Source organism: Rhincodon typus, chromosome 4 (assembly GCF_021869965.1).
Source record: "Rhincodon typus isolate 14 chromosome 4, sRhiTyp1.1, whole genome shotgun sequence".
Classification (NCBI taxonomy): Eukaryota; Metazoa; Chordata; class Chondrichthyes; order Orectolobiformes; family Rhincodontidae; genus Rhincodon; species Rhincodon typus.
In genome coordinates this window covers 1,882,412-1,908,164 of record NC_063335.1, presented here as the reverse complement: position 1 = coordinate 1,908,164, position 25,753 = coordinate 1,882,412, and the positions used below count along the sequence as shown (strand labels likewise).

Here is a 25,753-nt window from a genome sequence, read left to right as displayed (position 1 = left end):
AAACTCACGCAGATGTGGAGAGAATGTGCAAACTCCACACAGACAGTCACCCGAGGATGGAACTGGATTCCTGGCACTGTGAGGCAGCAGTGCTTACCACTGAGCCACTGTACCGCCCATGGTGGATAAGGTGATGGTGAGTTGCCTTCTTGAACAGCTGCAGTCCATGTGCTATGGGTTAACCCAAAATGTCAGTGGGACAGGACATATCCACGAATGGCCATAGTGGTGTTTAGGACATTGTCTGTAAGGTATGATTCTGTGAGTACCACCACATCAGGGTGTTGCTTGATGAATCTGACAAATAGATCTCCCAATTTTGGCATTAGGCCCAAATGTTAGTAAGGATGATATTGCAGGATCTAAAGGGCTGCTTCTGCTGTTGTCTTTTCTGGTGCCTAGTTGATACCGGACGATCCATCCGTTTTCATTCCTTTGTTGAAACTTCATGGTGATTGATACAACTGAGAGGCTTGCTAGGCCATTTCAGAGGGCAGTTGAGAGTCAACTACATTGTAGTCACATGTAGGCCAGACCAGGCGAGGATGGCAGATTTCCTTCCTCGATGGGTTTTTTTCGACAATTGAAAATGGTTTTGTGGTCATCAGTAGATTCTTAATTCCAGCTACTTTTTATTGAAATCAAATTCCACTATCTGCTGTGACAAGATTCAAATTCGGTTCCCCAAAACATTAGCTGAGTTTCTGGGTTAATAGTTTAGAAATAATACCACTAGACCATCGCCTCCCCATAATTCCCATGCTTCCCCATGACTCAATCATGGCTCTCTAAGGGGAATTAGCTGAGCACCTCAAGCAAAAATGCTGGCAGGACTAAGGGGAAAGGGTAGGAGAGTAGGAATAGCTGACTTGTCTCAGGGGAGGATGGAAATAAATGTCCAGATTCAGAATCAGTCATGGAGAGAGACTAGGTCAAGGACCTAGCTGAGAGGTTGAGTATCACAACGGAAGGTAAGGTTTGTAACTTCCTTTATTTATGGTCAACTCCCTTCACACAAACTTGTATGAAGTGAAGCCCAGCCCTTGTATTACACATGGAAGTCAGAGTATGCTCTTTATAGTGAGGGTGAGCACCTTAACACTGCTACCTTTTAAAACTCATACATGCTTTAATGTTAAATTCCAATGCGCTTGTTGATGAAAGAAATTTCAATTGTAAAAAGTGACACTTTTAGGTCACTCCTGCATGTCATTTAGTGTTATGTTTATGGCAGAACTTAACTCTGCATTTTCAAAGAACAGACTGAAACTACATGCAATCCATCTGCAAGATCTGACAGCAACAAAATATTCTAAAAAACATAGATACTTGGCAAGAATGGCAAGCTAAAAAAAAAACATTTCAAACTGATCAAAATTAAGCATTTAAGTGGCAACTTTGAGGTCCATTTTGCCAAAGAAAATATATAAAAGGTGATCAGTTTGAATATAAATGTATCAAAATTTCTCACAAAAGTAGCTTTTCCATTCGATTTGCTTTGCTTTTATCCCACAAATTTCTTCTAAAGCTGGCATGCTGGTCCATTTCCATCTCCAGTCTCTCAACAACACCTTTCTTTACTTATCAATGCCATTTTCTGCAAGAAAAATCAGAAATTGCTGGAGAAACTCAGCAGGTCTGGCAGCATATGTGGAGAGAAAGCAGAGTTAACACTTCAGGTCCAATAACCCTTCTGATCCTACCAATTTCATACTGTCTACTATAAATTCTATTTCAGATTCTGATTTGTCCGAAACAACCTCAACCGCTGAATCAGCAGCTGAACATTGGTGTGAGAAGCAGTCATTTAATTGTATAATGCCAAGCACAAAATGGCTGTACCAGGGACCAATAAAACAAAACAAAGAAAACACAGCAAAATAAAACAGAAACAAATTATTTTTTCCAGCTTCTAACCCACATACTAGCTGAATTTTCCAAATCTCATCTGTTATTTTAGTAAAGTCAGACTTTTGCTGATTCCCATGAGACAAACGTAAGCACAACTCATCACTGAGCTAAGTTGCCAGATGGTTTCCTTTCAAACTTTCAAAGCTGCAAAAAATGTTAAATGCGATGAGGGATATGCTGCAGAAGTACTCAACATTGCCTGCAACTAAATCAGAATGGTATGCAGCAGTAAAATCCAGAATTGGCTTTCAAATGGAAAAGGAATTAAGAAGTTTTGAATGGATTATAACTTTCACTGTCACCTTGGACCAAAATTACTTTGAGTCACAACTGCTGTTGTGTAAAGTTTATATCTCAGAACCTAAGTGATCATATGTACTCCCTGCAAAGGCCAAATGTCTGTCTGCCCTCAACTGCACTTAGCATACTGGATCAGTTGGGCGCAATCCAGTGAAGTTTCCAGCAGTAGAAAATGAGACAGGTAGGGGCAAATAATTGTAAGGGAGGCAAAACCTCCTGATGGCAGTAGGAAGTTGGAAAGTAAGTGAGCCATGGATTAAAAGCAGATGGTGATCCTGATGGCAGGCAATGGAAATATATTTTTAATGTTTTAGCATATCACACATTCTCATTAAAAGACATGGACAACAGATTAAAATGTACTCTTAAAATCAAGTCAGCAGCAACTGAGAAACATGTGTCTACAGATTCATGGGCAACGATGGATGGTTTAAAGACAAAGTTGAGGGTAGTGAAGGGAAGGTCTATAGTAACTGAGGGAGGCTGCAGAGAGATGACGTCCAACTCCAGGGTTCATGTGTGACGAATTTAGAAAAGGGAGGATGTGGCAGAAGTTCGAGTACAAAACTTTCTCTCAGACAGACAAAATGATGCTTCCTGGCTTGCAGGAAGACATTGTCTGTCCAGGTGTTATTTTAAATACGATGCCTGAGTGTTTAACCATTGAAGATAACAGCTGGGTCAATGGAATTTGATTTGATTTGATTTATTGTTGTCACATGTACCTAAGTACAGTGAAAACTTTTGGTTTGCAGTACAGGCAGACCATAAAATACAAAGACATACAGATTACAGGGTGTTTAGATAGAGTGACACATACAAGGTTATAGCTACACACATGGTGCACAAAAGGAAGATCAACATTAGATTTAAACTTAGAGAAGTCCATTGAGCAGTCTAGTAACAGTGGGGAAGAAGCTGTTCTTGAACCTGTTGGTGCATGTGTTTAAGCTTCTGTATCTTCTGCCTGAAGGAAGAGGTTGGACGAGAGTATAGCCAGGGTGGGAAGGGTCTTTGGTGATGTTGGCTGCCTTTCTGCAGTATCAAGTCTCTAAGGTTTTGGAGTAGATTTGTAGCTCGGGTTGTGGATGTTGTGGTTGGTTGGCTCGCCGAGCTGGTTCGTTGTTCCGCAGACATTTCATTACCGTGCTTGGTAACATCCTCAGTGCAGCCTCCAATGAAGTGCCGGTGTGTTTTCCCGCCTGGTTTTTAAACTCTGGGGTCCGTTGAGATGGATTGCCTCACTTCCAGTTTTCCTTCGTAGTGGAGTGTATATGGGGTCGGGTCTTATGTGTTTATTGATGGCTGTTTTTGTGGAGTACCAGGCTTCTAGGAATTCCCATGCCTGTCTCTGCTTAGCATGTCCCGGGATTTTGGTATTGTCCCAGTCGAATTGGTGGTTCACGTTATCCATGTGGATAGAGATGAGTGAGTATTGGTCATGTCTTTTTGTAGCCAGTTGGTGTTCATGTACCCTTGTTGTTAGCTCCTTCCTGTTTGTCCGATGTAGTGTTTCTCGCAGTCTCTGCAGGGAATCTAATTTAAGCAATTCATATCATACGCAGTACAACAATTCATATCAATATGCAGTACAACTCAGTGGTTAGCACTGCTGCCTCACAGAGCCAGGGACCCGGGTTCAATTCCACCCTTGGGTGACTGCCTGTGTGGAGTTTACGCATTCTCACTGTGTCTGCATGGGTTTCCTCCCACAGTCCAAAAGATGTGCAAGTTAAGTGGATTGGCCATGCTAAATTGCCCATAGTGACCAGGGATGTGTAGATTAGGTAGGTTAGCCATGGTAAATGCAGGCTTATGGGGATAGGGTGGGTCAGGGTGGGATGTTCTTCAGAAAGTCACTGCAGACTCAATTGGCTGAATGGCCTGCTTCTGCATTATAGGGATTCTATGGTTCTATTCTGTATCAATATGCAGTAAGGTTTGGACAAAATCCTGGCTTCAGCAGATCATAGCAAGTAAGTTTAATTACACAAGTAATAGGCAAAGACGAAACTCCAACAACAAAAATTCTTCATCTGTCCTTTTGTGATTGAACATATTATCACAATCAAATTCCCTACCAAAAAGCATTTGGAGGCAGGGGGCAGTACTGAGCAGAAATAGAAATTGACACAGAACCTAAATACTGTGGTTACAAAGGGAGCTCAGTGGTTGGATATTCCATGGTGAGTAACTTATCTTTCAACCCCTCAAACTTTCTGCCACTTCCAACACACAAGAGTACATTGGAAAACTCTTGACTTGCCTCAATGAGATCAGCTCCAACAAAATGAAGATGCTTGACAGCACTGGAATTAAACAAAACAATTTGACTGTCACCTCATTTAACACCTTAAACAGTCATTGCCTTCAACAATGGCACTATATGGCTATAGTGCGTATCATCTTCAACAACTTGCCAACCTTTCAACACTGCCCCCGCAACCTGCAACCTCTATCTCCCAGACAGGCAAAGGCCACATGAACATTGGAACACCACCAGAACATCCTAATTGGAAAAGATTTCACTATTTCTTCAAAATCATTAGTCAAAATTTTAGATATCCTTATCTCACAGTTTGTGGGAGTACTGTCACTACATGGATCATAGCAGTTCAAGCAAAAGACTCACCACCACCTACTCACGAGCAGAAAGGAAGTTGGAATAAATACAGGCCTTGCCAGTGACACTGATATTGCAATATTGATTCTATTTTTAAGAAGTGTTGGTGCTCATTTGGAGTTAATCACTCAATCATCAATTCATTTTCACATTACCATTCCAAGTCAAAGGCCAGAAGTCAAGCAGTGCCACTTGGAAAAGTTGACATTCATGTGGTTACATTAAATGGCATTGGCTTAAACAAAAATAAAAAGAATTTGCACACTAACAAATTTACAATTAATTAGGCTGCTAGAGCTTTTCCAAAGGAACTGGATTTGAAGAATATCCATACAATCATGACTGCACAGGAAGCTGTCGTCAATACCATACCAGCAATTCAATCAGGTCCATGTCTAGCTCTGTTCCCTCTCATCCTACAAGTTTATTTTTCTCAGAGCCCATCTAATTTCATTTCAAATTCAATCAGCATCACTGCTTCCATCACATTTAGACAGCAAGTTCCACAATATTACCACTTATGGGTTAACAAGCTCTTCCTTAAACCCCTACCCCATTTCGATTGGCCAAAACTTTAAATCTGTCTTCCTGTTCCTTATACTATCAGCTAGTGGGAACGGCCTTTCTTTGTTGAATGTTACATTAAATTTGTCACAATATTTTATGCCACCAGTAAATCTTCCATCATTCTCATTTGAACCAGAGAAGAATAACACTAGCTTCTCCAACCTAACCTTATAGTTAAAAGCCCTCACTCCCGCAACCAATCTGGTAAATCCACTCAGCACCCTCTCAAAGGGCCTCAGATCCTTCCTAAAGTATGATAACCAGAACAAGATACTATACATACAGCCTAACCACAGCTTTATAAAGGTCAGAAAAATTTCCCAGCTTTTATATTCAATTCCTCTATTTATAAAAGCCAAGATCCCATATATCAAAGTAACAAATAAGTAGCCTTTGAAGGTTAGGAATTTATCTGTCTCTCAGGTTATAATTTGTCCTTTGCCTAGTTATGTATTCTGCACAGCTGGATGGCCCTTTGTCCACATCAGGATCCCACTGTGCCTTGTATTAATACTGTGCCTTGTATTAATATATATGATACCATCGCCACTGGGGGAAGCAATTCTTTTCTTTTGGCATATTGAAATTTTTAAAAGATTTCCAGTTCATAGCTTTTTGTAAATAGAATTATTGATATTGTGTTCAGTATCAGTTGGTCATATTTCAAAATGACGAATAGAGTCACAGAGTCATAGAGACATACAGCACGGTAACAGACCCTTAGGTCAACCAGATATCCTAACTAAATCTAGTCCCATTTGCCAGCATTTCACCCATATCCCTCTAAACCCTTCCTATTCATATACCATTCAGATGCCTTTTAAATGTTGTAATTCTACCAACCTCCACCAATTCCTCTGGCAGTTCATTTCAGACATACACCACCCTCTGCGTGAAAAAGTTGCCGCTTAAGTCCATTTTAAATCTCTCTCCTCTCACCTTAAACCTATGCTCTCTATTTTTGGACTCCCTCATCCTGGGGAAAAGACCTTGTCTATTTACCCCATCCATGCCCCTCATGATTTTATAAACTTCTATACAGCCACCCCTCAGCCTCCAATGCTCCAGGGAAAATAGCCCCAGTCTATTCAGCCTCCCCCTATAGCTCAAATCCTCCAACCCTGGCAACATCCTTGTAAATATTTTCTGGACCCTTTCAAGTCTCACAACATCCTTCCTATAGCAGGGAGACCAGAAATGAATGCAGTATTCCAAAAGTGGCCTAACTAATGTCCTGTACAGCCACAACATGAACTCCCAAATCCTATACTCAATGCACTGACCAATAAAGGCAAGCATACCAAATGCCTTCTTCACCACCCTGTCTACCTGTGATGCCACTTTCAAGGAACCATGAACCTGCACTCCAAGGTCTCTTTGTTCAGCAACACTCTCAGGACCTTACCATTACGTGTACAAGTCATGCCCTGATTTGCCTTCCCAAAATGCAGCACCTCACATTTATTTAAAGTAAACTCCATCTGCCACTCCTCGGCCTATTGGCCCATCTGATCAAGATTCTGTTGTACTCTGATGTAACCTTCTTCACTATCCTCCACATCTCCAATGTTGGTGTCGTCTGCAAACATAATAACCATTCCTCCTATTGTTCACATCCAAATCATTTATATAAATGACGAAAAGGAGTGGACCCAGCATTGATCCTTGTGGCTCACTGCTGGTCACAGGCTTCCAGTCTGAAAGGCAGTCCTCCACCACCACCCTTTGTCTTCTACCTTCGAGCCAGTTCTGTATCCAAATGGCTGGTTCTCCCTATGTTCCATGTGATCTAACCTTGCTAACCGGTCTACCCACCACCAACGTCAAGCTCATTGGTTTATAGTTCCCTGACTTTTCCTTACCACCTTTCTTAAATAGTGGCACCACGTTAGCCAACCTCCTGTCTTCCAGCACCTCACCTGTGGCTATCGATGATACAAATATCTCACCGAGGGGCCCAGCAATCTCTTCCCTAGCTTCCCACAAAATTCTAGAGTACATCTGATCAGGTCCTGGGGATTTATCCACCTTTATGCATTTTAAGCCGTCCAGCACCTCCTCCTCTGTAATATGGACATTTTTCAAGATGTCGCTATTTATTTTCCCATGTTCTATATATTCCATTTTCTTCTCCACAGAAAACATGGATGCAAAATACTCGTTAGTATCTCCCCCATCACCTGCGGTTCCACACATAGGCAGCCTCGCTGATTTTTAAGGGCCCTGCTCTCTCCTAGTTACCCTTTTGTCCTTGATGTATTTGTAGAAGCCCTTTGTATTCTCCTTAACCTTATTTGCCAAGGCTATTTCGTGTCCCCTTTTTACCCTCCTGATTTCCTTCTTAAGTGTACTCCTACTGCCTTTATACTCTTCTAGAGCTTAACTTGATCCCTGCTATCTATACCTGACATATGCTTCCTTCTCCTTCTTGGCCAAAACCTCAATTTCTCTAGTCATCCAGCATTCCCTACACCTACCAGCCTTGCCCTTCACCCTAACAGGAACATGCTGTCTCTGGACTCTTGTTATCTCATTTTTGAAAGCTTCCCATTTTACAGCCATCCCATTACCAACGAACATTCGCCCCCAATCAACTTTTGAAAGTTCTTGCCTAATAATGTCTGGAGAATAATAAAAGATTAAAAAGCATCATTCCTTACTCCTACATTTTCATTTTTATTATCTTAAAAGGAACCATAGGCTCTTTCAGAAAGGAGGCTAGAATTACATTTTGTTGGCTCTGTACTTTCAAAACTATCCAGACAGTGGAATTTACAAGCATTCAAATCCTTCTATTGTAAGGAGTATAATTACCTGGTACTTTCATGCTAGGCCCCTGAGAGCATGATATTTTCCCCTTTGTTGTGGTAGATGATTAAATAACAAATCAGTGTTAATGGCTTTTTAAAAGAATAACAGAATGGGGTGTCACATATAGCCGTTACAATTACCAGTGTTCAATCACATGTATTCAAAACCTCATGCATAATGGCCAGCATAAAAGAAATAATTACCCGAGACAAGATTAAACAGGAAGACTGATAATGCTACCAGGAGAACCTTTCAAACTTTCAGAGAATATAAAGCTAACTGATATTTTCCTATCATCACCGAGACAAGGAGAAAAGACTATCATTTCCTTCTAATGATCCAAGTAAATAGTTTTATTGTACTAGTGGATAATTATCAACATTATAGTTATTCATATGTTCCTAACATCTGTCAAAATAGTTATGTAAATACTACGCATGTGTGGAAGGAAGGAACTTGAAGAAGGCCTTGCCAGGGAATTTAAACAGAAGCAGAACACAACATTGCATAAATTACTTTATACTCTACAGTTTCTCTGAAAGTTAGTCGTCTAGCAAATACTATTAAGGGAGCAGCATCGCTCCAATGACAGCAGCAGGTCAAGAAGAAAACTTGCCAGTGCTGTTCAGAATAACTGTCGATGGACAACACACATGCATATGTCACCCAGACTACATTTTAAAAAATGCAGTTGATCTCCATCTTGATCAACTCTGATCTAAACGATAATTGAGTTAAAATGCATTACGAAGAAATACATTTCTCAATGCTTCTGTAATATATGCTTCTCCAAAAACATTAATGGAAAAAAAAAATTTGAATCACAAAGCTCAGATGTGTGGGACAGTGCTCCATAAAGCAGATAACAACCAGCCAAAACTCATTCAATTGTAACTGTCACAGTTGGAGCACCAAATGCTGTTTAAGGTTCTGGTGCAAATAAATGAGCTTCAGGAAATCAAAAGCATCGTTCAGATTCAGTAGAATACTGCCTAATTTGAGGAAATACAAATACAATGTGGGGACTTAAACAGCTGGGCCTGTTCTGAGTGAACAGACAAGATAAAGAGATTATTTGACAGGTCATTAAAATTGTGGAAGGGGATCAGTCAGCACAGACAGACTAGTGCTTCCAGTAATTACAGACAGACATTTGGCCTTTCGAGCCTGCTTCACCATTCTTCACGATCATGGCTGATCATCCAACTCAATAGCCTAATCCTGCTTTCTCCCCACAACTTCTGATCCCATTTGCCCTAAGTGCTATATCTAGCCACCTCTTGAATATATTAAATGTTTTGGCACCAACTACTTCCTGTGGTAATGAATTCCACAGGCTCACCACTCTTTGGGTGAAGAAATGTCTCCTCATCTCCATCCTAAATGGTCTACTTTGAATTCTCAGATTGTGATCCCTGGTTCTGGAGACACCCATCATTGGGAATATTCTCCCTGCCTTCTCCTGTTAGAATTTTGTAAGTCTGTATGAGATCCCTCCTCATTCATCTGAAGTCCAAAGTGCATAACCTCACATTTCTCACATTGTATTCCATCTGCCAAGTTTTTCCCACTTGCCTAACCTGTCTGTATCCCTCTGCAAACTCTTTGTATCATCCTCACCACTTGCTTCCTACCTGTTTTTGTGTCATCTGCAAACTTGGCTATGGTGCATTTACTTTCCTAATCTAAGTCATTAATATGTATTGTAAATAATTTTGACTCCAGTACTAATGTCTGTGGCATTCAACTAGGTACAAGATACCATCTTGAAAATGCCCCCATTATCCCAACTTTGCCTTCTATCAGTTAGCCAATCCCATATTCATGCTAATGTAATACCTCCAACACCATGGGCTCTTGTCTTATGCAATAGCTTAATGTGTAGTATTTTATCAAACACCATCTGAAATCCAAATATATAATAACCAAATGTATAATAAATATATATAAATTCAAATAGAATTCTAGTAAATGTGTCAAGCATAATTTCCCATTCGTGAAGCCATGCTGACTCTTCTTGATCATATTTCTAAATGTTCTGCTATGACATTCTTTATAATAAACTTCAACATTTTCCCATTAAGCGATGTTAAGCTAACTGGCCTATAGTTGTCTCCTTCCATTTTTAAATAAAGGTGTTATATTGACAGTTTTCCAATCCACTGGGACTCTTCAAGAATCTAAAGATTTCTTGAAGATTATTACCAGAACATCCACTATCTCTGTAGCTACTTCCTTTAATATCCTAGGATGTATCCCTTCACATCCAAGAGATGTATAAGCCTTTGGCCCCATTAGTTTCCCTAGCACCTTTTCTCTAGTGATAGTCATTGCATATATTTCCTCTTCTTCTTTTGGCTCTATTTCATAATTTTGGAATACTACCAGTACCTTTCGCGGTGAAGCCTGATGCAAAGTATTTATCAGCTCATTTGCTATTTCCTGGTTCCTAATTATTATTTCCCTAGTCTCATTCTCCAGGGGGCCTATGTTCACTTTGGTTTATCTCTTCATTTTTATATATTTAAAGAAGTTTTTGCCATCCATCTTGATATTTCTTGAATGTTTATCCTCCAAGTTTACTTTCTTCTTCTTTATTAATTTTTAATAATTTTTTGTTTGTTTGTAAAGCTTTCTGATTCTTCTCTCTTACGTTAATCTTCCTAACAGTTAGGTAACTGTAAAGTGCCAAAGCTCCTAAATGTTAACCCCCTGGGTTCTCATATCAGCTTTACTTGTAGTTTCACCCTCCTGTCCCCTGGCCACTGACCAATTTTGTATTACCCAGCCTGGGTGTGAGACCACCCTTTGGAGCAAGATGTCAGGTAACCTTTCTCTTCCCTGATATATCACAATGTCAGCAACACAAACAGCAGCTTCTCAATCAGATCTGAAGATCCTCCAGCTACAAATACTTACTACAGATATGTTCACTATGGCTCACATTGATATCCAGCAGCTTTCACATGTTGCAGCAGCAACATATCACCTATCCTGCCATCACTACTGTATTTGATTTAATTTATAGATTAACTACACGAGATTCTCTGTTCTTTACAATTCACTGTAATGATTGTGTGAACCAGAACAAGGAACCACATAAGCAAGATTAAAAGCTATGATACTTGAGAGACAGAGGAGAAGAAATTCTTAATTTATGGAGGACTATTTGATTGGGAATCATGCTAAAAGTGGCAATAGAAAAACCTCTTCCTCTTGGGAGAGAATTGAGACCAACTTACATAACGTTAAAGAAAGAGGTAAGCCTATCAGCAGGGAAGTGCTCAGGAAGTGTGTCTTTGTCCGTTTTAAAGGTCTTATCGAAAATTTGTAGCTTGGGTTGTGGATGCAGTTTTCATTTGCTCGCCAAACCAGTTACTCCATGATGTGCAGACATTTCGTTCCCATTCCAGGCAACATCATCATCTAATCGAAGTGTTGGTGTTCTGCTCCAGTTCAAACTTATATGATCCTCTGGTGTGGTGGGTCTTGTCACTTCCGTTTCATTTTTTTTAGCAGCAGTCTGTATACGGGAGTCTATTTCTATGTGTTAGTTAATGGAGTCCTGTGTTGAGAACTGGAGGCCTGTTTCTCAACACAGGAATCCATTAACAAACTTTTAGAAGTAGACCCCATATACAATCCGCTGCTAAAAGAACAGAACTGGAAGTGACAAGACCCACCACACCACAGGATCATATAAATTTAAAACGGAGCAGAACACAAACACTTCAATTAGAGGTCGCGCTGATGATGTTGCCTAGAATGGTAATGAAACGTCTGCACATCATGGAACAACTGACTCAGGGAGTAAACAAACAACTGTTTCTTTGTCTGAAAAGTAGCAAGAATCTGGAACACGCTCCTCTTAATTACCTGGGGATCAATTGAAACTTTAAGGATCAGATTAATTTTTTTGTTAGGTAATATTAATTATGAAACAAAAACAGCTGAATGGACAGAAGGCACAGATCATCATGATCTAATTGATCAATAATTAATAAAATAAGATTGAGGGGCTGAATGGCCCTCTCTTATTCCTATGTTCCTAGATTACTTGGCCCATTGCTGTTCATGAGGCCTGTGAATGTACAAATTGGCTGCAGTGTTTCCTCATATTGAATTACTTCAAAAGTACTTTATTGGCTGTAAAGCACACTTGGGCATTCTAAAGCCATGAAAATCTACTGTATATTTGCAAGTTCTTCAGTCTTTCAGTATCACATCAACTGAAATACAATTATCAGCAAGGTGTAACAAGTTGTAAGAAAGGATTTCCAGAAACTTAATCATGCTACAGACAAACGTTTAATACTGACCAGTGTTAGATGCTTAACTAACATTAAAATTGAAGTAGCATTTTAATACCACATAGCAGAGATCTTTACGTGGATACAATTTTTGTTTCTAAAAACCTACGCCTTATATTGCCTGACCAGTAATGTGCACCAGTGGTACAACTTAGCATTGCCAGTTCCAAAAGCAGAACTAGGAATTATGTGGTCAGTAATGATCGCGGTAGAAACAGTGATCTGTGTTGCTATGTGTGTGTGCAAGTTGCCATTAATATTCTTCGAGAGGAAAGCTTTGGCTCTTGGTGTTCAGAATTTGGACAAGGAATATGCATCAGATTCTGTCAGGAAGAACATGAAAATGGCAAAAAAAAGCCACTTCAGCAGCAATAAAGTTAAACTTCAGAACAAAGCAATCAGGAGTAATATTGGAAAGCCTCAATTCATTGCCAAGGGGTTTCATCTCTTATTGCAGTTAACCAGAGGCCTTAATACAGTATATCACTTATTTCAAGTGTAACAATCCAGTACAGATTCGGCAAATGATGCGTTTCCTAAAAAAAAATGCCCTTCCATATACTGGTTACACTGGTACATGCTAAAATGAAGGCTGTGGTGAAGGGGCTCAATGTCAATGAGGAGATCCCAACAGTGCCCAACAACAACAGATTTCGGTGTCAGGCACTGGCCAATGACTGATGATAGGTGCAGACAACAAATATCTCCATGATCAAACAAGAGCCAGACACAACCAGTTAAAGATATCACATGCAGCAGGACAAGAAACAGCAAAGAATATTAGATAAAAAGGAAAAAGTGATTTAGAAGAAAAAAAGAATTGAAATGGTATTGAATAGTAAACAATTCAAATAGATTTATCCTGGGTCAAGACTTTCCTGTATACAGTCAAGAAATCCAATGAAGCTACTTTGATCATTTTCTTAGCTACAAAAGCGTGAAGAATTCCACTCCCTTTTTAACATACGGCCTGGAGCTGAATTAGTTTTGCAGTGTTTGAATATGTTGTTTGATGCTGAGATTAATTTCCTTGCCCACATTAATTCCATCACAAACACAGGCTTCTACAATTTTGAAAAGTTATCAGCTTCCAGCCCTATTACTAGGAAGGCTCTAATACGTTTATCATCCCAGGGCTCAACTTCTCAAAGGACAAAAGATATTTGAACTAAACTATCAAGCAAGTTACTGGCATTAGGAATACAGAGACAATTAAACTGTAGTTGGAAAGTAAGGTTGAATAGCAAAGAGACACAATGGGAAAAATATGCTGTTTCCACACTCTTAGCTTTCCTTACATTCTCCTGCATATAGCAGATAACCAATTAAACATACAAAGGAGAACAGTATTCAGCGCCCATCTAAAGACCACTACATAGGAGTAATACTGTGTTCCTGACTCCCTGAAACACGCACCAGACACACAGCTGTCTCTAAAAGTGATGTGGTAATTGGCAAATTTTAATCATAAACTACATTACCTTTCAAGTCTTCATTCCTTTAAAAAAAAATGAATGCAAGACATAGATCTATATTGTCCAAAGTTCAATTCAAGGTAAATCAGATCACTTTTTCATTCTTCTTTAAAATCTGTTCCAGGTGATTCTACCCTTCCCAGCCCTTTTCCCTTTAGTACATGGCCAAAACTGTAATACTGGCTGTACAGGGATGAATAAAACTATCGGTAGTGTACATCAGAATCTCATATTTGCTGAGTCAACACACATTTGTGTTCTGTCTAATTATACATCCACATTGTTGCATATACTATAAGTGGACTTGGGACATGATATTATTTGTTTGAAAATATTTTAGAGCCAATAAGAGTTTTACAATGAACCAGTGTAGTCTATGAAGTAGAAATTAAACTATACTTGAGTATTCTGAAATCTTTTTTTTCCTACTGTTTTTAAGTATTAGGGTAGCAAACATTGCAACTATCCTAATATCGATGGCCAAGTACAGATAGTTCCAGATATCAACTAGCTTCAACTCAGCTAGTTCAATAATCAAAAGCACTAGTATTGAAGAAGCAGAGAGCCATTACAATGGGGATCATCCTGGGGCTAAAGTCCTGGTGGATTACATAATTGGGTCCATGAATAGTACTTTAAACTAAATAGAGTAGGGGAATGGGTTCAGTTGAATGGAAAATTATTGAAAGAGTTAAAGGTGGCGGGTGCTGCTCAGGAGAGGTTATTAAATTTTCCAGAATAAATAATAGGACAGATAGTACTGAAAGGGTCAGACATCTGACTTTACGCACAGCACATAAGGGGATAACTATGAGAAGGGGAAACAGGTAACACAGGACTGAGGGTGCTGTACTTAAATCCTTGCAGTATATGAAACAAGGTAAATGAGCTGGTACTGCAGATTAAAATTGGCAGGTACGATGCTTGGGTATCACAGAGACTTGAACGCAAGGGGATCGGGGCTGGGAATTAAATTTCCAAGGATACACATCCTGTCGAAAAGACAAATAGATTGGTAGAGGGGAGGGGGATGTCTTGTTAGTAAGAAATAAAATTAAATTCATAGCAAGAAGTAATATAGAATCGGAAGGCGTAGAATCTGTGTAGGTGGAGTTGAGGAACTGCAAAGATAAAAAACATCCTGATTGGAGTTATGTAAAGGCCTCGTAGCAGGATGTGGGGAAGAAAATAAATCAGGACATAGAAAAGGCATGTAAGAAAGGCACTATTACTGTAACCACAGGGGACTTCGATACTAGGATGGACTGGGAAAATCAGGTTACTAGTGGATCTCAAGAAAAGGAATTTGTGGAATGTCTGCAAGATGGTTTTTTGGAACAGCTTGTGGTAGAGCCTACTAGGGAGCAGGCAATTCTGGATTTGGTGATCTGTAATGAGGCAAACCTGAATAGGGAGCTTAAGGTGACGGAATCCCCAAGAGCAGTGACCATAATATGACAGAATTCACCCTGCAGTTTGGGAGGAGAAGTTAGAATCAGGTGTAACAGTATTACAATTGAGTAAAGATAACTACATGAGGGAGGAGCTGACCAGAATTGATTGGAATAGAAGCCTAGCAGGGAAGATGGTGGGGCAGCAATGGCAGGGGTTTCTGGGGGTAATTCAGGAGGCAGAGCAGAAATCCATTCCAAGGAAGAAAAAAAACACACTAAGAGCTGGATGAGGCAAACATGGCTGACAAGGGAAGTCAGGGACAGAATAAAAGCAAAAGGAAAATGTACAATGTGGTGAAGATTAGTGTGCAGCCAGAGGATTAGGAAGCCTTTAGAAACCAGCACAGGATAACTAAAAAAGAACAAGAAGTGGGGGGAAGGGGAGAAGATGAAATATGAGAGTAAGATAGCTAGTAATATAAGATTGCAAGTGTTACTTTAGATCTGTTAAAGGTAAGTGAGAGACAAGACTGGACATTGGATCACTGGAAAATGAGGCTGGAGAAGTAGTAGTGGGGAACAGAGAAATGGCAGAGGAAGTGAATAGGTACATTGCATCAGTTTTCACACTGGAAGACACCAGCAGCATACCAGAGCTTCAAGAGAGTCAGAGGGTAGAGGTGAGTGTAGTATCAATCACTCAGGAGAAGGTGCTGGGGAATCTGAAAGGTCTGAACACCCAGAGGAGATGGACTGCACCCCAGAGTTCAAAAGATAGCTGAGGAGATTGTAGAGGCATTGGTGATGATTTTTCAGCAATCACTGGAGTCAGAGGGTTTCAAAGGCCTGGAAAATGAATTAATGTAACACCCCTTTTAAGAAGGGAGGATGCAGAAGACAGGAAACAATAGGCCAGTAGCCTGACCTTGGTCATTGTTAAGATTTTAGAATCCATTATTAAACATGAGATTGTAGAGTGCTTGGAAGTGCATGGTAAAATAGGGCTGAGTCAGCATGGCTTCGTCAAGGGGAGGTCTTGCCTGACAAATCTGTTAGAATTCTTTGAGAAGGTAGCGAGCAAGTTAGACAAAGGAGAGCCAGTAGATGTGATCTATTTGGATTTCCAAAAAACCTTCAACAAGGTGCTGCACAGGAGACATGAGTGACAGCTCATATTGTTAGGGGCAAGATACTGGCATTGATAGAGATTGGCTGATAGGCAGAAAGCAGTGAGTAGGGATAAAGAAGTCTTTTTCAGGATGGCAGTCAGCATCTAGCGGACTTCTACAGTGGTCCATGTTGGGACCACAGCTATTCATGTTAGACATAAATGATCTCAACTGAAGGCATTGTTGCTAAGTTTGCAAATGCAACAAAGATAGATGGAGGGACAGGTAGTGTTGAGATAGCAGGGAGGCTGCAAAAGGAGTTAGACATGCTAAGAGATTGGGCAAAGAAGTGATGGATGGAATACAATGTGGGAAAGTGTGAGGTTATCCACTTTGATAGGAAAACATAGAGGTATTGAATATTTTCCAAACAGGGAAAGGCTTCAGAAATCTGAAGCACAAAAGAACTTGGGAGTCCTAGTTCAGGATTCTGTTAAGGTCAACACACAGGTTCAGTTAGCATTTAGGAATGCAAAGAGAATGTTAGCATTCATTTCAAGAGGATTAGAATATAAGAGCAGAAATGTACTGCTGAGGCTGTATAAGACTCAGGTCAGACCACATTTGGAATATTGTGAACGGGGGTTTAGTCCCCATATCTAAGGAAGGATGTGCTGGCCTTAGAGGGGTCCAGAGGATGTTTACAACAATGATCCTGGGGATGAAGAGTTCGTCATATGAGGAGTGGCTGAGGACTCTGGGTCCGTACTTGATGGAGTTTAGAAGGACTGGGGGTGGTTCTCATTGACATGTACAGAATACTGAGAGGCCTAGATAGAGTGGACATGGACAAGATGTTTCCACTAGTAGGAGAGACTAGGTTCCAAGGGCACATCCTCAGAGTGAAGGGATGACCCATTAGAACTGAGATGAGGAGGAATTTCTTCAGCCAGAGAGTGGTTAATTTGTGAAATCTCAATGCCACAACGGGCTGTGGAGGCCAAGTCATTGAGTGTATTTAAGGCAGAAATAGATACGTTTTTGATTGGTAAGGTAATCAAGGCTTACGGGGACAAGACAGGAGAATGGAGTTGAGAAACATATCAGCCTTGATTGAACAGTGGAGCAGACTGGATGGATCAAATTGTCTAATTCTGCTCCTATATTTTATAATCTTTAATGCTGCAATGAGAGATGAATTCATCAAACACAGCGTAAAAAGCTGTAACTACACCGGAAGATAGCAACGCTGTCCATCCCATCCACACAAGTTATCACATGAAACAGAATCACAGAATGGTTCCAGTGCAGGAGGCAGCCATTTGATCCATCACATCTGTGCTGGGTCTTCGCAAAGGAAGCTCACATCATTTCATTCCCTTGTCTTTCCCTACAACTCTACAATTTTCTGCCTTCAGATAATTATCTGATTCCCTTTTGAAAGCAACAATCAAACCTGTTTCCATCATATTCTTCGTCAATGCATTCCAGATCCCAACCATTTTGTGCACAAAAAAATTTCCTCATGTTGCCATTGCTTCTTTTACCAATCACATTAAATTAGCGTCCTCTGGTTCTCGATCATTTCACCAGCAGGAACATGTTCTTCCTTTCTATTGCTAGACTATTAATCCAGAAACTCAGCCAATGTTCTGGCGACTCAGGTTCAAATCCTACCATGGTAGGTAGTGGCATTTGAATTCAATAAAAAAAAATCTGGAATTAAGAATCTACTAATGACCAAGAAACTATGCCAATTGTCGGAAAAACCATTGGGCTCATTAATGTCCTCCAGGGAAGGAAATTTGCCATCATCACGTGGTCCATCCTCACCCTAAAAGTGACTCCAGACTCACAGCAATGTGGTTGACTCTCAACTGCCCTCTGAAATGGCCTAGCAAGCCACTCAGTTCAAGGACAGGTAAGGGCCGGCAATAAATCCTGGCCAGCCAGCGACATCCATGTCCCACGAGTGAATGAAAAAAATTCAGAGTTGTTCAAATCTCTTCTCAATCTCTTCTTCAATAGCACAGCCCCAGAGTTCACAAGCTTTACACACAAGCAAAGTTTCTCATTCTTGGAACCATTCTTGTAAGTCGTTTCTGGCTCCTTTTTAATGCTTTCACATGCTTATTAAAACATGGTGCCAAGAGTTTGCTACGATAGTCCAGTTGAAACCAACGAGTGTTTGATGCAGCTTCATCAAAATTCTATTGCTTCTGTTCGCTATTTAAAAAAATCAGACACTTTATTAACAGTACTCTCAACCTACCCTACCTACTTCAATGACTTGCAAAACTAAACCCTAAGTCCTCTTGCCAGTCCACCCACTTTAAAGTTATATCCTTTATTTCTTCATTTCCTCTCTCTTTCTTCCAAAATGAATCACTTCACAATTCTCTCCATTGAATTTTATCTGCTACCAGTTTAATCATTCTACCTACCAGTCAGTCTGTACCTTTTTATGGTTTAAATCTATCCTCATAGCTCACAATACTTCACAATGTATGGCTCATAAATTTTGGAATTGTACCCTATACACCAAATTCTAATTTATTGATGTATATCAAGAAAAGCAAGACTGGTCTTGGGGAAACTCAATATAAACGTTCTCATCCCCTGCCAACCACCATTCCCCACAGATACTGTCATTTTTGTTTCTTTATTCTTTCATGGGATAATAGGCATTGCTGGCAAGCACGTTGGCAACCCTAACTGCCCTTGAATTAAACGGCTTTCTAGGCCATTTCAGAAAGCAAGTAAGAATCAACCACATTGCTGAGGGTCTGGAATCACAGGTAGACTCAATCAGATAAGGATGGCAGGTTTCCTTCACCTTAGTGAACTAGATGGGTGTCTACAATAATCAATGTCAGCATCACCAAAACTAGCTGCATATTCCAGCTTTATTAATTGGTATTAAATACCACCAGCTGCCACTGTGGGACCTGAATCCATGTACCCATAGCATTAGCCTGGGTGTCTAGATGACTAGTCCAGTGATATCACCACTACGCCAGTACGCTCCTGATCACATATATACAATAATCGTTGTGGGTTAACACCAAAACATTGGAATGATTAGTGTGTGAAAAGCAATAACCATGGAATACTTTGGAGTAACTGTTAGATAATTTTCTAAACAAACTAACCTGTCGATATGTTCCATCCAGTAGAGTATCCAGGTTACGTAGCGGTGTAGGAGTTTTGTCTTTGAAATGCGTTAAAAGTCGGCGTTGAATAGCTCTGTACTGCACAGCCCTTTCTGAAAGAAGCTCCTTATACTTTTCAGCATTTATCCGCAACTACAAAAATAACAGAGGGGACTTCACTCTGGTCTGTTTTTCAAATTTAAAATTAAAAACTGCTCTTTTAGCTGAGTACTTGCTCAGAAGAGAAAATGAAATTAACTCTAAATTTATGACGTTATCTGCACTATGATAGCAATATATTTAACATTAAGCTAAGACAAACAGACCTCAAAATGGCGATCGATTAGTTGAAAGTATTCCTGCAAAGGAAGAGGTCCGGGGAACATGCACCTGAAGTCTTTGGTTCCTTCCCTCACAAAATATTCTTCTAAACGTTGAATAAGTTCTTTTGTTATTAGCCAGATGTCTTCAAATTGATCACATTGGACTCTGTACCGACCTAAAATGTTGAATTAAAATACACAAAATGTTTCTTTCTGCAAACTTATTTGAATGGAAAGAGAATTGCAACAGATTTCAGAGTCGCTTTTACTACATTACAAAGCACAAATTTTATTCATCATATGTATAACTTTCTTTCGAGTTCAACCAATTCCTACTTGTGCTGCAATTCCTAAAAGCAATAATATTTTTAAACATTTGTGTTATTGATCAGTGTTATGTCCATTATAGGTCCAAGATTTCCTTTAGAAAATGTTATTATAAGAAATGACATCTGTACAATTGTCAGTGTGTAATGATTCACTTTTAATTCTTCTCTAAAGAGTGTAATTGAGTAAATATAAGATTGTAACTTCACTTCAAAAATCACGTAACCAACCAATTCAAGAGGATTTATTTTCTTCTCTGCTTTAACCTAACAGATCGCCATTTGCAATCTTTTGATGGATCTTAAATTAATGTAATTATGCTCAATTTACAAAGGGAAGCCTAAGAACACTCAGAAGAAAGTTGGAGCTCGGAAACACTCTTGCCTGGGATATTCAGGAGTACTGGAGAAACTTAAAGAACTAAAATCAAACAAATGCTACGGACCTGATGGCCTCTCTCCTGAGGTTCTAAAAGAGATAACTGCAGTTAGAGTGGATGCATCAGTTATGAATTTCCAGCATTCCCTAAATTCTACTATGGTCCCAGCAGATTGGAAGTTAGCACACGTAATAATAAAGGAGGGAGATAGAGAAATGGGAGACAAAGGCCAGTTAACTTGACATCGGCAATTGAGAACGTGCTGGAATCTATTATTAAGGAAGTCTTAACAATGTTTGTATGCAAGGGAAGTCATTGGCAAATTTATTAGAGTTTGTTTTTGAGGATGTAACTAGTAGATGTCACATACTTGAATTTCCAAGAAGTATTTGATGCAGTGTGATTGCAAAGACCTCTTTTTTTGAACTGTGGACTAAAAATGGGAATACATAATGCTTTGAAACATGGAAACTGTGTAAGAAGTTATTTGTTTTAAAAACACATTACTGGAGTATTGAGTTTTAGATACGAAGTTGCCTTACGGGAGCGGTGAGGGGCAAGACTAGAAAAATCTGCACCACCTATGTTCAGGGCAATTCTGCGCAGAGACTGTTTTTTGATCGGCTTTTCAATTATCCACTTTGGTAGAAAAACTGGGAAAAGCAGATTATTATATCAATGGCTACAAACTGAGAGAGCAAATGTGCAATGAACTCTGGGTGTCCTTGTACATCACTCACTGAAGGTAAGCATGCAGGTGCAGCAGGGGTTAAAGAAGACAGATGAACATTAGCCTTCATAGCAAGAGGATTTCATACTAGAGCAGAGATGTCTTGCTGCAATTATACAGGGCATGGTTGAGACTATAAAGGGAATATTGTGTGCAGTTTTGGTCTTCTTATCTGAGGAAGGATGTTCTTGCTATAGAGGGAGTGGAGCGAAGATTTTCCAGACTGATTCCTGAGACAGCAAGGCTGATGTATGAGAAGAGATCGAATCAGTTAGAATTATGTTTGCTGGAGTTCAGATGAACGAGGGGGAATCTCATAGAATCCTATAAAATTCTAACAGGACTGGATAAGATAGATGCAGGAAGTAATCTACCAATGATGTGGTTGTCCAGAACCAGGAGTCACAGTCTAAGGATACAGGGTAAATTGCGATAAGGAGAAATGTTTTCTCTCAGAATGGTGAGCCAGTGAATTTTGCTACCACAGAAAGCAGTCAAGGTCAAAACATTGTACGATTTCAAGGAGTTGAATATAGCACTCAGGGCTAAAGGGATCAATTAATATGGGGGGAAATCAGGAACAGGCTAATGAGTTGGATGATCAGCCGTGATCATAATGAATGGCAGAGCAGACTCAAGGATCGAATAGCCTACACCTGCTCCTGATAGAAAGCATCCATTGGTCTTTTTCTCCCTTCTGGATAGAGTAGTAAAAGAAAATCCCAAGTAGCTAGCTACTGTCCATCAACTTTCCCCCGGAAGGTGCTCTCTGTCTCCAAATTAAAAGAGGAAAGGGAAAACAACCTATCGAGATACTGCAAAGGTGAATTCTCAACCAGTGAATGAAATACTGAGAATTTGCATGCAGTAATAGATTAACAATTCAACTTGTCTACTTTTTACCAATGGTTAAAAGCACAGTTGATTATAATAAATAGTAATTTTCTTGTTCATGGGAAAAAGACCTGGTGTCTCTTCATTTAACCTGAAATAGACAGCCAGGTAGAATTGGGCCACTTGGTGACTTAATCAAATTTTCACATTTGTGACAACCCCAGGAATATGGGGCTTGATTTCTAGTGCACTACTCCGGTAAGTCCTGACACCACACAAAACATTAATGTGTAACATAGGACTCATCAAGTTAGGGGTAACAGGAAGGTTATGCATAACGTTATGAGTGAGGTTAAACAGGGATCTTCCAGCTGGTAGCTGTAACTAATAGAGTAACACAAGAATCACTGGGCCTCAGCTATTTACAACATATATTAATGATGTAAATGAAGAAAGTGAGGGTGGTGTATTCAAGTTTTCTGACAACATAAAACTGGGTTGGAATGTGAGAGGAGACACAAAGTAGCTGCAAAGAGAATTGACAGGTTAGAAAATTGGGAAACAAGGTAGCAGATGGTGGATAATGTACGGAAGTATGATGTTATTCACTTCCATCCAAACAGTAAAAGAATACTTCTCAAAGGCATGAAACTTTGAAATGTTGAGGTTAGGACAGACTTGGGTTCACTCATACAAGGAATACAGGTACATAAAGTAATGGCTCATGCAATTGGCATTTAGGCTTTCCTTACAAAGGGCTTGGATTACAAGAATAAAAGATCCTGCAATTGTACAAGGCTTTGGTGAAACCACACCTGGAATACTGAGAGTAGAATGTCAGAGCAGGCTTAAAGAACTAAATGGGCCATAACTGGTCCTTTTTCATATATTCTTATGTAAATACAGTGGCCACTGATGGATGTGTATAGCAAGGAAGAGGCAAAATCCATGAATAAAACCATAAGACACAGGAGCGGAAACAGGCCATTCGGCCCATCATGTCCTAATCACCATTCAATGAGATCAAGGCTGATCTGAAAATCCTCAACTTCATTTCCCTGTCTTTTCCCCATAATCCTTGATCACCTTACAAATTTAAAATCTGTTTGTCTGAGCCTTGAATGTTCCTACTACCCAGCCTCAACAGCCATCTGCAGTAAAGAATTTCCAAGACTCACTATCCTTAGAAGAAAAGAATTCCTCTTCATCTCTGTCCTAAGCAGGTGATCCCCTATCGCAAGATTATGCCTTCTGGTCCTAGGCTCTCCCACAAGGGGAAACAATCCTTTCCTATCTACCTTGTCAAGTCCCCTAAAATTCTTAAATTTTTCATTAAGGCCGCCTCTCATTCTTCTAAAATCCAATGAATACAGGCCCAATACTTAACCTTCCTCATAAGAAGATCTGTTCATAGCCAGGATCAACCTAGTGAACCTTCTCTGGACAGCGTCCAATCCCATTAGACTTTCCTTAGATAACGGGACCAAACTGTTCACAGCATTCTAGGTGTGGTCTTAACTAGTGCCTTATATAGTTTTAGCAGGACTTCTCTACTTTTATACTCCAATCCCTTTGAAATAAAGGCCAAAATCTATTTGCCTTCCCCATTACCTGTATGCTAGCCTTTTCTGATTATGTGCAAGCTACCACAAATCTTTCTGTGCCACGGTTTTCTGCAGTATTTTTCTATTTAAAAAATTTTCAGCTTTTCTATCCTTCCTGCCAAAGTGCATACTCTCACATTTTTGCACCTTATATTTCACCTGCAAAGTTTTTGCCCTCTAAGCTGGGCTGAGAAGTGGCAGATGGAGTCAAACCCTGAAAAGTGTGAGGTGATTCATTTTGGAAGGACAAACTTGAAAGCAGAATACAGGGTTAACGGAAAGATTCTTGGCAGTGTGGAGGAGCAGAGGGATCTTGGGGTTCATGTCCACAGTTCCCTGAAAGCTGCCACCCAGGTGGATAGAGTTGTTAAGAAGGCGTATGGTGTGTTAGCTTTCATTAATAGAAGGATTAAGTTCAAGAGCCATGAAGTTATGCTCCAGCTATACAAAACCCTGGTTCGGCCACATCTGGAGTATTGTGTCCAGTTCTGGTTGCCTCATTACAGGAAAGTTGTGGAAGCGTTGGAAAAGGTGCAGAGGAGATTTACCAGGATGTTGCCTGGAATGGAGAGAAGGTCTTACAAGGAAAGGTTGAGAGAGCTAGGGCTTTTCTCTTTAGAACAATGAAGGATGAGAGGTGACTTGATAGAGGTGTACAAAATGATCAGAGGTATAGATAGAGTGGACAGCCAGAGACTTTTTCCTAGGGTGGAGGTAGCTATTACGAGGGGGCATAGTTTTAAAGTGAGTGGAGGTAGATATAGGAGGTAGATTCTTTACTCAGAGAGTGGAATGCATCGCCGGAGAGGATAGTGGAGTCAGCATCATTAGAGGCATTTAAGCGGCTATTAGATAGGCATATGGATGATAGTATAAGGTAGGGGTGGAGGTTAGATAGACCTTAGGTTTAGGATAAAAATTCGGCACATCATCGTGGGACGAAGGGCCTATACTGTTCTACGTTCTATGTTCTATCTAACCACTATATCCCTCAGTTTCCAGCTTTAATCTCCTTCTAATCATGTCTCTGCAATGGCTAATAGATCAAATCTATTAAGCTCTATTTGTGCCATTAATTCATTTATTATGTCCCAAATACTATGTACATTTAAGTAAAGAACCATTAATTTTACCTTTATGCAATTTTTTCCACTTTAATCCTACTTGCTGATTTTTAAAAATGTTTTCTACACTCTGTCCCTTCCTGTCCCAGTCTGGTTTTATTACCTAAGCAGATGTCCTGTAGTGCTGCTGTATCCTTTTGTTTCATAAGCCAATATAGCCTCTCTCTATAACCATCAACTTGCCCCCACTCATCTCCCCCTCATTTAATCTAAAGTACTCTCTCACCAGGACACTGGTCCCAGCACAGTTCAAATGAAGCCTATCGCACCGGAATTGCTGCCTTTTACACCAGCACTGGAGTCAGTGCCCCGCAAACTGAAACACATTGTACAATTGCAGAGCTGAGGCTCCTCAGACGCTACCCCGGGACCCTATACCTGCTTCACTTGCAGCCATAACCTTCTGTCCTTGATCACAGACCAAATTTGAATTACCTAGTCTAACTGGTGTGACTGCCTGCTGAAACAAAGTGAGGAGGTAATTCCGCTCCCCCCCTCCCTAATGTAGCACAATTGGTCCAACTCCTCTGAAGTTCCTTGAGCTTCAAACACTCAGTATGGATGTGTTCATTCTGGATTGTCATGGTGCACTGGAGCCATGGATCATTGCACAGTCACACAGCTCAGTGAGGCCATTTACCCCTTGAGCCTGGTTCACCACAATTGAAATACACTATATTTATAGAGATATTAGGAATGCCGATGCTGGAGAATCTGAGATAACAAGGTGTAAAGCTGGATGAACACAGCAGGCCAAGCATCATCAGAGGAGCAGGAAGG

At 40.1% G+C, this 25,753-nt stretch overlaps 1 protein-coding gene across 1 annotated transcript in view; it reads right to left on the bottom strand.

Annotated features, from left to right (window-relative positions):
• The window catches only part of bbs9 (Bardet-Biedl syndrome 9), a 492,952-nt gene that overhangs the window by 329,105 nt on the left and 138,094 nt on the right, over positions 1 to 25,753 (bottom strand). The window contains exons 14-15 of the mRNA XM_048595604.1: positions 19,979 to 20,151; positions 19,653 to 19,805 (exon numbers count right to left, since the gene is read on the bottom strand). Coding sequence (XP_048451561.1) covers positions 19,653 to 19,805; positions 19,979 to 20,151 — 326 coding nt within the window. The remainder of the gene's footprint in view (positions 1 to 19,652; positions 19,806 to 19,978; positions 20,152 to 25,753) is intronic.